Source organism: Myxocyprinus asiaticus, chromosome 8 (assembly GCF_019703515.2).
Source record: "Myxocyprinus asiaticus isolate MX2 ecotype Aquarium Trade chromosome 8, UBuf_Myxa_2, whole genome shotgun sequence".
NCBI lineage: Eukaryota > Metazoa > Chordata > Actinopteri > Cypriniformes > Catostomidae > Myxocyprinus > Myxocyprinus asiaticus.
In genome coordinates, this window is record NC_059351.1 from 45,723,365 (window position 1) to 45,735,770 (window position 12,406).

The 12,406-nt window shown below is 36.4% G+C and overlaps 1 protein-coding gene across 3 annotated transcripts in view; it reads left to right on the forward strand.

Annotated features, from left to right (window-relative positions):
* Window positions 1–12,406, forward strand: part of LOC127445307 (SH3 and PX domain-containing protein 2A-like) — a 140,438-nt gene that overhangs the window by 49,880 nt on the left and 78,152 nt on the right. For all 3 annotated transcript variants that reach the window (XM_051705292.1, XM_051705294.1, XM_051705293.1), the window contains exons 4-5: window positions 397–473; window positions 4,462–4,553. In XM_051705292.1, the coding sequence (XP_051561252.1) occupies window positions 397–473; window positions 4,462–4,553 (169 nt within the window). The remainder of the gene's footprint in view (window positions 1–396; window positions 474–4,461; window positions 4,554–12,406) is intronic.

Sequence of the window (12,406 nt, forward strand, 5' to 3'; positions counted from 1 at the left end):
GTAATACAGTCAACAGGAATGCATGTTTTATTAACCATACACCCCAACCCAACCCTAAACCCAGTAAAAATGTAATGTGAAAATGCAACCTCAGAATTGTACGCAATTGCTCCCTGATTAATCAGTCGCGCCAAAGGAAAAAGGAAACCAATTTGAATTGCTGCAAAAACATCTGCTTTGTCATTGATGGGCGCTTATCAGCAACTCAGCAAAATGGATGAGGATAGGGATAGCGGAACATTCGGTTGCAACATGTTAATTTCCCTTGTGATCATGTTGCCATGTCAATAGAAAATACACTGTCAAGTGATTTATATGTTTTTTTTTTTTTCACCATGTTGTGGATTAGACAAAAAAAAAAGCACATTTTCAATTATTCTACTTTTTATTTTTAAGGCAAAATACTATTCCGACGAAGTCATGTAAGAGATGTGGCCATGAAAAGACTACGCTTTATTGATGACTATTGCAGAGTAAGTCTCTCTCTCTCTCTCTTGTGCTTTTGTGTTTGTCTTTTATTTTCTTATCCAGTATGTGAAAGCTGTATTACTTTATTTAGAAAGCTATTAAACTGTGAGAGGTTCTTTGTGGTCCTTTTCTCTTGGCAAACAGTGTTTTTCACAATGTGTCACATGTTTTCATAGGGAAATATTGCTCACATGTGTGTATGTGTTGAGCATAAGCAACATTGAGTGTGGTGTTAGCTGTTTGTGGAGTTCCTGCAGGGTACAATGCTAACTGTTAATGACATTCTTTGAACAACAGTCCTCATGTTCATTAAAGAATGAATAATAAAAATAAAAAAATGGTAAAAGTAATGAATAAAAAAAAAATATTCAGCAGCTGTAGTGAGTTTGTGTTAAACATATTATTGAAGGCATTGTGATAATTATACAATGATTTTCATATTCAATGACTTTTTAAAGAAATTTATTTTTTTAGCCCAAATGTTGCCTGGGACAACAGTCAATTATAGCAGTCAATATAAAAGAATATTTGACCGCAGAATAGCAGTGCGATTCACGAATCACAATCAAGAATTCCAGAGAGCTGTGTAATAACTTATTATAATTGTCATTTTGTTGGAATTTGCTAACTTGCCGAACAAAAAACATGCTTTGGCAAAGTCTGTGATAGTTTTTTGACATTCAGTTATGCAGAGATATGTATATGATTTTCCCTAAATTACTATGTATGCACTAATTGGTGTTTATTGTCATTTTACTTTACAAAAAGTGATAAGTTACAAAAACACCCTTAAAATTACTGAGGGAATTTAACATCTTGTTTCATCCTCCCTCTCTTTCTTTATCTTTTCCCCTTGAGTGTCTTGTCTCTTTTCCTTTCCTTCCTCCTCCATCCTGATGGAACAGAGCCCACTTTTTAAACAATCCACACACATAAACACATGCAGTGGATGTAAACAAACACACACACACACACACACACACACACACACACACACGCACACACACACACACACACACACACTCAAGTGGAGACCAGCTGTTCAAATGAGCTGAGATAGTGAGATAGGTAGCATTTTAGGATATCTTGGAAAGACTGCTGTTGTGGCAATAATGACATCCATACAAACTACATTAAAAGACACTTCTAAAAATAGTTTTAAAAAATGTAGAATTAATGTTAATGTAAATTTTTCCTTCAGAAGCTCTTCAAGAACTGATATGGTGCATTTATTTGCATTCGTTTAAACATTTATTTCAGTCGACCTTTAATTACATGACATTTGGAAAACTAACGTCTTGTAGATTTTCTCTACAGTCTCAGTTAGACACATCAACGTCTGTCCACGAGTGAACCAGACCTGTCTTTGAAGGGCTTAAATGTAGGATGTTTACCAGCTATTTCCTAAAAGCTTTAATGAGACAAAACCATCCCCATTTAATTGCACTGTGTTCTCCAAAGATGAATAAATAACGGCAATTACTCCAGGGATTCTTCAGAGGAGCTCTCTCTCTCTCTCTCTCTCTCTCTCTCTCATGCAGCCTCTGTCTCTCCTTGTTATTTTTTCCTCTAACAATTTTTCAAATCATTAAAGTCCTATGAAAGCAGTTGCGAACACATACTGGATTTGTTAGACATAAATGTTTATGAGATTCATAGAAGCAAAACGGCATCATTAGAATGCCAGTTATGTATTATAAAGGGAATATATAATCAAGAACCAGATTTCAAAGATCTGTTGAGGTAAGAGTTAAATGTACTATGCAAATGTATGTAACTTTCATAACTTAAAGTTTCCTCCACAGTGAAAAATAATAAATAATAAATTATATATATATATATATATATATATATATATATATATATATATATATATATATATATATACACACTACCGGTCAAAAGTTTTGAAACACTTATTCTTTATTATCATTTTTTTTTCTTCACATTTTAGAATAATAGTAAAGTCATCAAAACTATGGAATAACATAAATTGAACTATGGGAATTATGTTGTGACTAAACAAAATCCAAAATAGATCAAAACTGTGTTATATTTTTGCATCTTCAAAGTAGTCACCCTTTGCCTAGAATTTGCAGACATGTACTCTTGACATTTTCTCAACCAACTTCTTAAGGTATCACCCTGGGATGCTTTTTAAACAGTATTGAAGGAGTTCCCATCTATGTTGGGCACTTATTGGCTGCTTTTCTTTATTATTTGGTCCAAGCCATCAATTTCAAAAACTTTTTTTTTAAATTACATTTTAGTTTTATAATGAAATAAATTAATATGGTGGCACAATTATATTTTTGTCTACAAAACTAATTTCAAACATTTAAGCATACGCCTTCAGATCAAAAGATTTTTAAGATCATGAGAAACATTTCAGTCAAGTGTTTCAAAACTTTTGACTGGTAGTGTATATATATATATATATATATATATATATATATATATGATAAAGTTGCACAGCTTGTTCTGTATTCCTGCAATGTGAAATCAGGATGTTTACAGTGAAGTCTTAAAGGGACAGTTCACCCAAAAATGAAAATTCTCTCATTATTTACTCACCCTCATGCCATCCCAGATGTGCATGACTTTCTTCTGCAGAACACAAACAAAGATTTTTAGAAGAATATCTCAGCTCTGTTGGTCCATTCAATGAAACTGAATGGTGGCCAGAACTTTGAAGCTCCAAAAAGGACATGAAGGCTGCATAAAAGTAATGCACACTACTCCAGTGTTTTAATCCATGTCTTCAGAAGCGATATGATAAGTGTGAGTGAGAAACAGATCAATATTTAAGTCCTTTTTTACTATAAATTCTCTATATGCACGAAGAATGTGACTCACCAAAAACAAAAGAAGAAAGTGAAAGTGTAGATTTATAGTAAACATTGATTTGTTTCTCACCCTCACCTATCAAATCACTTCAGAAAACATTGATTTAACCACTAGAGTCATTTGGATTACTTTTATGATGCCTTTATATGCTTTTTGGAGTTTCAAAGTTCTGACCACCATACACTTGCAATGTATGGACCTACAGAGCTGAAATATTCTTCTAAAAATCTTTGTTTGTGTTCTGCAGAAGAAAGTCATGCACATCTGGAATGGCATGATGGTGAGTGTGAGAATGATGAGACCCAGCAGGAAAAATCAGCATGTTTAATTTTAAGGGTCAGAGAAAGGATGGTAAATTGGTAATAAAAAAACAAAACAAAATTCTGACTGTTTTTGGTGATAAACTAATAGAAAAGTAAAAAAGGTAATAGACCTCAGGGGGAAAAAAATTACATAAAAAAAAAAAAAAAAAACACTTTTACAATTTTTACAATGACCCCTTAAAACTAAAGCCATAATCTCACAGGTAGGATTTTCTTTTCTTTCTTTTTTTGGAGTGAGTAATTTTAGGAAAACACAAAAACAAATCAGTCCTTCCTTAAGTCATTCTTGGTATTATATAAGGGTCAATGATATTATGCTAATTTTTTGTGTCTGGATCTGTTCATTTATTAAAAAATTAGTAAACCCCAAGAAAGCTTGATAATATTCATGATTCAAAAATGCATGATATTTGTAAGAAAAAAAAATGTTCACCTTGAGAAATATGTTTGAAAGTTTTTTTTTTTTTTTTTTTTTTTTTTTAAATGAATGAGATGTGTACACATGTATTCAAGGTGCAAAGAAAGTATTTCAGTACTCTATACTTGATGGTTACACCAATTGACCTTCCACTTTTTTTGAAAAGTTTTTCAAATGAAACCAACATGAATACAAATATTACATCTCTAAGAACTTGGCACATGTGTTTTAAACAAGACTTTTAAAATATTTTCATTTTTTATCATCTTGGACATCCGTATTTGTCATTGACCCTTTTGGACATTTTTCAAAGGAAATAACATTTGGATGTATTAGTCTCTGCTGTGTTTCTGGGTGGTTGTTTTTCATCTGATTGTGTGAGCTCTTGTCCTGTCTGTCCATCAGGCGCTGGTCCGGCTTCCACCCCAGATCTCACAGAGTGAAGAAGTTCTGCGCTTCTTTGAGACCAAACCAGATGATATCAACCCTCCTGTAGAGTGAGTGTCATATAAGCACCAGTGTCTGCACATGCACACAGTATTCACTGAAATGCACACACATACATATACAAATACTTATAGCAGGGACTATAATCTACACAAATAGGATGCAAAGTACTTTTGAACTCACTCTCACATGTTCCCAAACCTTCTTATACACATAAGCTATTGTGTCTTTGGAATGGAATACTAGTATACTGCATACTACACAGTATGTACTGTATACTCTTTAAAATTTTTATGTGAAACAAAATGCAGTATATAACAATAAAAGTTTCTGCCACATTTTTGTCACATTATCTTATTAGATGCATGTTTAATTAAGCAAGTAATCCAGTTCATCCAATAATGTTTTGGTAAAAATAGTATTTGAATGCAATTTGGTGTCATCTTAACGTTTGGCAGTCTGATAAAATAAAGAGTTAAAAAAAGAGATGTGAAAAGCTGCTTAAAGATTAAATACTAAAATATTAAAAATACTGATTCATTCTTCTCATTGGAAATGTAAGGTCAAGCTGAGAACATTTCGTTGTGGGATACAGCATTCCACACAGTGTGCCCTCACTGTATACTGCAAATGCAAATTATAACATAAGAACAGTTACTTTTTAAGGGTCATCTGGTTATTCAATGCACACAGAAAATGTGCCAACTGTGCACAGTATACATACTACTGTATATACTGCCTTCTGAGTACAAGTACTTGTACTCTTAAAGTACAAGTAGTATGGTAGAATGCCTTTCCAAACATACCCCTACAAACACACACTTGCACACTTGCATGCTTTCACAAACACTCCCACACCCTCTCTGAGCCTTTTGCTGTATTTGCATACAATGTGTAAACTTGCCTTTAATTGGCTCTATGAAGATTTTCTTTAGGGCTGCCCCCGACCAAAGATTTTCCTAGTCGACAGTAGCCGTTAATTTAAGCCAGTAGTCGACTAGTCGCACATTTATGATATTAATTTAATTACTTGAATATTTTTCGGGGGGGGGGGGCATCAGAAAATGGTTTGAGTTCCAGGGCTGAGAAAGAAAGTTATAAGTAACATTGCTAACACTGTTCTACATTACAGAGAAATACTAAACCGTAATAATGAGCCTTTAAAATATAAATTTTACAAGTGCACGCACGAAGCGAGCCGCAGCGACACCGGCAAAAGCTGTAATGATCCTGAATGTGTCAGAAAAACCAGCAAGGAGACTGTCTGAACATTTTGTTAATTTATAGAGAGAAATGCACATTAGGGTTGTGCCGACAGATGATGATCTCGGGGATTGACGATGGTCAGAGTGATCACCAATAGCTGATGCCTTTGACGATGTCAAGATGATAATTGGCTTGTTTTCCAATGTATTCAATTATTATTATTATTATTATTAGGCTATTATTATCAAATTAATATTACAAATAATTTGCCCGTAGACACACAGACACGCACTTGAAGAAACACACTTTATTATATTATTAAGAACAGATGACAGAAAAGCCGTCTATGTGCATGTATGACACGCTGATATGGAGGCGTGCAGTCTCGTGGAACACGCGCATCTAAAAGGTTCTCACTCTTTGTTTCTGTCTTCCGATTTTTTTATTTTTGCAAGAACAGTATCGTCTATGAGTGCTGCAAATGACCTCAGACATCTCAGCTCAGGAGGTATTTTGAGTTCAGTTCGCTTTATTTCCACAGAGCAGTTAATTGTGAACGCAACTCTTCAGCCTATACATCTGTGATGAAATCATAAAATAATACAAAAACATGTTCACCTTGAACCATGATTTATATTTCAGTGATTATTATCATCATTATAATTATTGTTTTTACATTTATAATTGTTTTTATGTCTTCATTTGTGCAAGTAATTTTCCGCCATGATGTTAAGACGGATTCTTGCCTGACGGTAAATGGAAAGGTGTATATATATATATACTTTTTTGTTTCGTTTGGAGTGCAATCTCAAAGTTTTTTATTTTTTAAATAAATTAATTTAATTTTCAATGCAAAATCACTAAAGCAAGAATATTCACCGATCCCTCAGCCCAGGGGTTGCCGATGTAATTGGATATTGCAATATATATATATATATATATATATATATATATATATATATCGTGAAGAAGGGAACAAAACTAATTTATTCACACACGATGTATTTTCCCAGACAACGAAATACCCGACCGGTAGAGAATGCACAGATGAAGAAGGTTCTTTGCCAGAGAGATGTTGACAACTGTTGTAAAGCCATCTTTCAAAAAGTTGAACAACACATTTTAATTGCACTTATTTTTTTTCCAGCTTCATTTGAATTTTTTGTTAAAATAAATACATAATAAAGTTCAAAGTTTGAAATCAAGGTGTCTTGCTTTATTGTGTAGGCTTAACCCTAACCCTGCTTAATGAAAATTATCCCATAGTACCACCTAGCGTCCAACCAGCACTAATACCGGTGTTCGTCGGTTTCCTGTGGAGTTTTTTCTGCGACCAACCGACCAATCAAAACTTGGTCGATCCAAAACTCTTCTCATTGACTAACCTTTGGTCGACTATCAGGGGGCAGCCCTAATTTTCTTACTTTGCATCTCAAGAATGTCACCACTTAATTGAAAAGTGTGTGTGTGTGCAAAAGAGAAGTGCAAATATGTGAAATAAGCAGAACAAGATTTCTTCTTCTTTTTGTTTTTCTCAACCCAACACTTTCTCATCACAGTTGTGGTATTGTTATAATTAACACTGATGTGGGTGTATGCAAACGTCTTCCCCTTGCTGTTTTGTAATTAGCTGAATCTTTTATATAACATAAATATGCGGCTTTACTATAGTAAAACCACAGAGCACGGTGCCAGAAATCACCTGGGCGAAAGAAAGACAAGCAATAAATATAGCTGCAAGCAGCAATGACGGGCCCAAACACAACTGGTCCATTTCCACCCAGTGGCTTTCTGAAAATAATGCAAGGTGGACACATGAATTTGGCATTTGACATTATTGTAAACAATTTTGAAGCAATTTGAGTAAATATAAGAGGACAATTTTAAAGTCTGTTGTAAGAGCCACACTTCCTTCTGCCAGGTGGTGATGCTATGACCGTGACTTAAAATAGTCAAATCCATGTGATTAGCCCCCAAATCACACATTGCACACAGAAGATAGGAGACACTTCCTTTTTTTTGCCATTAATTTTATGCCAACACCGTTCGATATATCAAAATCTGTTTGCAATTTAGCATCTTCAATGTCTTGGCATAACGTTGTCTAAATGTGGTGACAGTCTCATGAATCACCTTGGAGGAGTATTTAAAAGTTCAGAGACTGCAATATTAAAAAAATCCAAAATGGCAGACTTCCTGTTGGGCAGACCTAATGACTATTATAACACACTTCAAGGTCAGGAGGGAAGGAGGACACAGGGAACGGGTTTCTCCTGTTGGGCGGAGCCAATGACTGTGTGTATGAAAGTTGTTTGGCTTTATGAAAACTATATATTTACCAATATTGGTGCTACAGAGCCCCTCTTACATGCCCATTTTCAAGGGGGTGCTACAGATCCCCCCTGCACACCCCCCCCTTCAACTTTGCCCAGCCCTAATGGCCGACGACTCTGATGTGTGTGCAAAATTTCAAGAGTTTTCACACATGTTAAGTACCCCAAAATTACCGAAAACTTTTTAAAAAGAAGAATAATAATAATAATAAATATAGCTGCAAGCAGCGATGACGGACCTAATCACTATGGTGCCATTGCCCCCTGGTGGCTCTAGTAAAACAAAGCATGGTGGGTGCATGCATTTGAGACGGTAAATATAAGAGGACTATTTCAAAGTCACACAAAGTGTCACACTTCCTGTTGTCAGTTGGTGGCGCTACAACCATGACCCACTATAGCCACATCAATGCGATTAGCCGACATGACCAAACATACTGTTCAAGTTTGATCTAAATCTGTCAATGCACACAGAAGATATGAGACACTTCCTATTTCCCTTTTTTCACCATAAATTTATTGGCTTGCTATGGCAACACCATTCAGTTTATCAAAAATCTGTTCACAATTTAGTATCTTCGATGTCTTGACAGTATTGCCTAAGTTTGGTGCCAGTCACATGAATACCCTAGGAGAATTCAAAAGTTCAGGACCTGCAATTTTCAAAAAATGCACATTCAATCCAAAATGGCCAACTTCCTGTTGGGCGGAGCTAATGACTGTAATTTTGAAAGTTGTCCGGCTTGATGAGAGCAATATATGTAGCAAGTTTGGTGACCGTAGAAGAAACTGACCACACCGCTTTTGTCAAAAGGTGGTGCTACAGAGCTCCTCAGCCACGGCCATATGTTAACTTTTGCCCAGGCCTAATAGCCGACAACTCTGATGTGTGTGCAAAATATCATGAAAATTCAAGCATGCTCAAAAACATGTGAATATACATAAAAAGGAATAATGACATTTAATGCGTTGCCATGTTTAAGATATCAAGAATCCCTTCAGAATTTTAAATCTGCACTGTCTTGACATTATTCACATTTTTTTTTTAAGCAATTCAGGTATACATAAGAGGGTTATTTCAAAGTCTGTTAAAAGTGCCACACTTCCTTCCGCCAGTTAGTGGTGCTACGACCGTGACCACTACAATAGCCACATCAGTGTAATCAGCTGGCAAGGCCAAACATTTGGCTCAATTTTGATGTAAATCACACGATGCACGCAGAAGATATGAAACACTTCCTTTTTCCCATTTTTTGACATTAATTTATTGCATCGCCATGGCAACACCATTCGATATATCAAAAATGTGTTTGCAAATTAGCATCGTCACTGTCTTGACATGATGTAGCCCACATTTGGTACCTGTAACATGAAATCCCTAGGAGGAGTATTTCAAATTCCAGAGCATGCATTTTTCAAACAATCCAAAATGGCTGACTTCCTGTTGGGCGGAGCTCATGACTGTCAGCGCAAAAGTTGTCCGGCTTGATGAGATCTATACGTGTACAAAGTTTGGTGTTGGTAGCTCAAAAGGGATGTGCTACAGAGCCCCCTGCATGCCCCTCCTGCAACTTTGCCAAGTCCTAATGGCCGACCCCCCCCCCCCCCAAACACCACACAAACACATCTGAACAGATTGTCAGACAATTGCTTGATATTATTTAATAATTTTTATCATTTATTGTTGAACAAGAAAAGTGCAGAAGTTATTTACTAAATTATGTCATTGAATATACAACTTTTTATATTATATCATTTTTACAATGGTGGAGGAAAAAATGGAACAAAAACAATGCTAGTTCCTAGCAAAAAAAAAAAGAACACAATTTTAAATTCCAATAATAGTCCATCTCAGTCAAACCAGTCAGAAGATCTGTAACCGAGAGGAGGAGTGTGTGTGTGTGTGTGTAGGAGGGCAAAGGACTACTGAATAGAAACTCTTTTTGAATGTCCATGTTTTTCACGTACCTCACATGTTAACAGCTGTGCACACATCAGTGGATTCGTCGATCTGGAGTGCAAAAAAATGGGCTGTGCCTGATGATGTCTAACACTTGCTCCTTCACATCCTGTGCCATGTCAGAGATGCGCCGACCCACTGTGTTGTCAGAGAGTGGACTAAAATCAAGCTTAGAAGCCGCTGCCTCTCCTACCATCAAGGAACACATATCTTTGGCTGCCGGCAGAATCAATGTCTCTCCGATGTTGTCCTTTGTCCATCTTGGCAATACGCAGCACAACGTAACGCTTCAGTGGCCTTTACATTTAATTGACAAATTCTCAGACAACATTTTTCTGACCTTGAACGGCTTGAAGTTTTCTTTGGAAAAACTCAGGTTTTCCCGCTACCTCAGCATTTCCTGCTCCCGCTACCTTTGGTGTCAAGGTGTCTGCAGAGTTTAGCAGGTCGCATGCTATCATTAGCTAAAATCTCCTGACAAATGACACATAAAGGTCGTGGTGCATCAGCTGATCCTGTCCATGTAAATCCTAAACATAAATACTGCTCATCGTATCGTCGTCTTTTGGGTTTGACCCCTGAAACTGAAGGATTCGAATTTGGTGGCCTCAGAAACCGCTCCATTGTAATTACAGAGTAATACGTCATGTCTGCTTTATTGGCGGGCTTTACAAATATCAGAGAATCTTCACAAAGATTATATATAAATATTTTTTGCCTATTATTTTCAGAACTGTTTAAATGTTTTACATATAATATAATAAAGTCAATATACAGGTGCATCTCAATAAATTAGAATGTCGTGGAAAAGTTCATTTATTTCAGTAATTCAACTCAAATTGTGAAACTCGTGTATTAAATAAATTCAATGCACACAGACTGAAGTAGTTTAAGTCTTTGGTTCTTTTAATTGTGATGATTTTGGCTCACATTTAACAAAAACCCACCAATTCACTATCTCAAAAAATTAGAATATGGTGACATGCCAATCAGATAATCAACTCAAAACACCTGCAAAGGTTTCCTGAGCCTTCAAAATGGTCTCTCAGTTTGGTTCACTAGGCTACACAATCATGGGGAAGACTGCTGATCTGACAGTTGTCCAGAAGACAATCATTGACACCCTTCACAAGGAGGGTAAGCCACAAACATTCATTGCCAAAGAAGCTGGCTGTTCACAGAGTGCTGTATCCAAGCATGTTAACAGAAAGTTGAGTGGAAGGAAAAAGTGTGGAAGAAAAAGATGCACAACCGAGAGAACCACAGCCTTATGAAGGCCAGCAAAATCGATTCAAGAATTTGGGTGAACTTCACAAGGAATGGACTGAGGCTGGGGTCAAGGCATCAAGAGCCACCACACACAGACGTGTCAAGGAATTTGGCTACAGTTGTCATATTCCTCTTGTTAAGCCACTCCTGAACCACAGACAACATCAGAGGCGTCTTACCTGGGCTAAGGAGAAGAAGAACTGGACTGTTGCCCAGTGGTCCAAAGTCCTCTTTTCAGATGAGAGCAAGTTTTATATTTCATTTGGAAACCAAGGTCCTAGAGTCTGGAGGAAGGGTGGAGAAGCTCATAGCCCAAGTTGCTTGAAGTCCAGTGTTAAGTTTCCACAGTCTGTGATGATTTGGGGTGCAATGTCATCTGCTGGTGTTGGTCCATTGTGTTTTTTGAAAACCAAAGTCACTGCACCCATTTACCAAGACATTTGGAGCACTTCATGCTTCCTTCTGCTGACCAGCTTTTTAAAGATGCTGATTTCATTTTCCAGCAGGATTTGGCACCTGCCCACACTGCCAAAAGCACCAAAAGTTGGTTAAATGACCATGCTGTTGGTGTGCTTGACTGGCCAGCAAACTCACCAGACCTGAACCCCATAGAGAATCTATGGGGTATTGTCAAGAGGAAAATGAGAAACAAGAGACCAAAAAATGCAGATGAGCTGAAGGCCACTGTCAAAGAAACCTGGGCTTCCATACCACCTCAGCAGTGCCACAAACTGATCACCTCCATGCCACGCCGAACTGAGGCAGTAATTAAAGCAAAAGGAGCCCCTACCAAGTATTGAGTACATATACAGTAAATGAACATACTTTCCAGAAGGCCAACAATTCACTAAAAATGTTTTTTTTATTGGTCTTATGATGTATTCTAATTTTTTGAGATAGTGAATTGGTGGGTTTTTGTTAAATGTGAGCCAAAATCATCACAATTAAAAGAACCAAAGACTTAAACTACTTCAGTCTGTGTGCATTGAATTTATTTAATACACGAGTTTCACAATTTGAGTTGAATTACTGAAATAAATGAACTTTTCCACGACATTCTAATTTATTGAGATGCACCTGTATATATATATATATATTCATATTAATTATTGAATAATTTTTTTTACCAATCTCC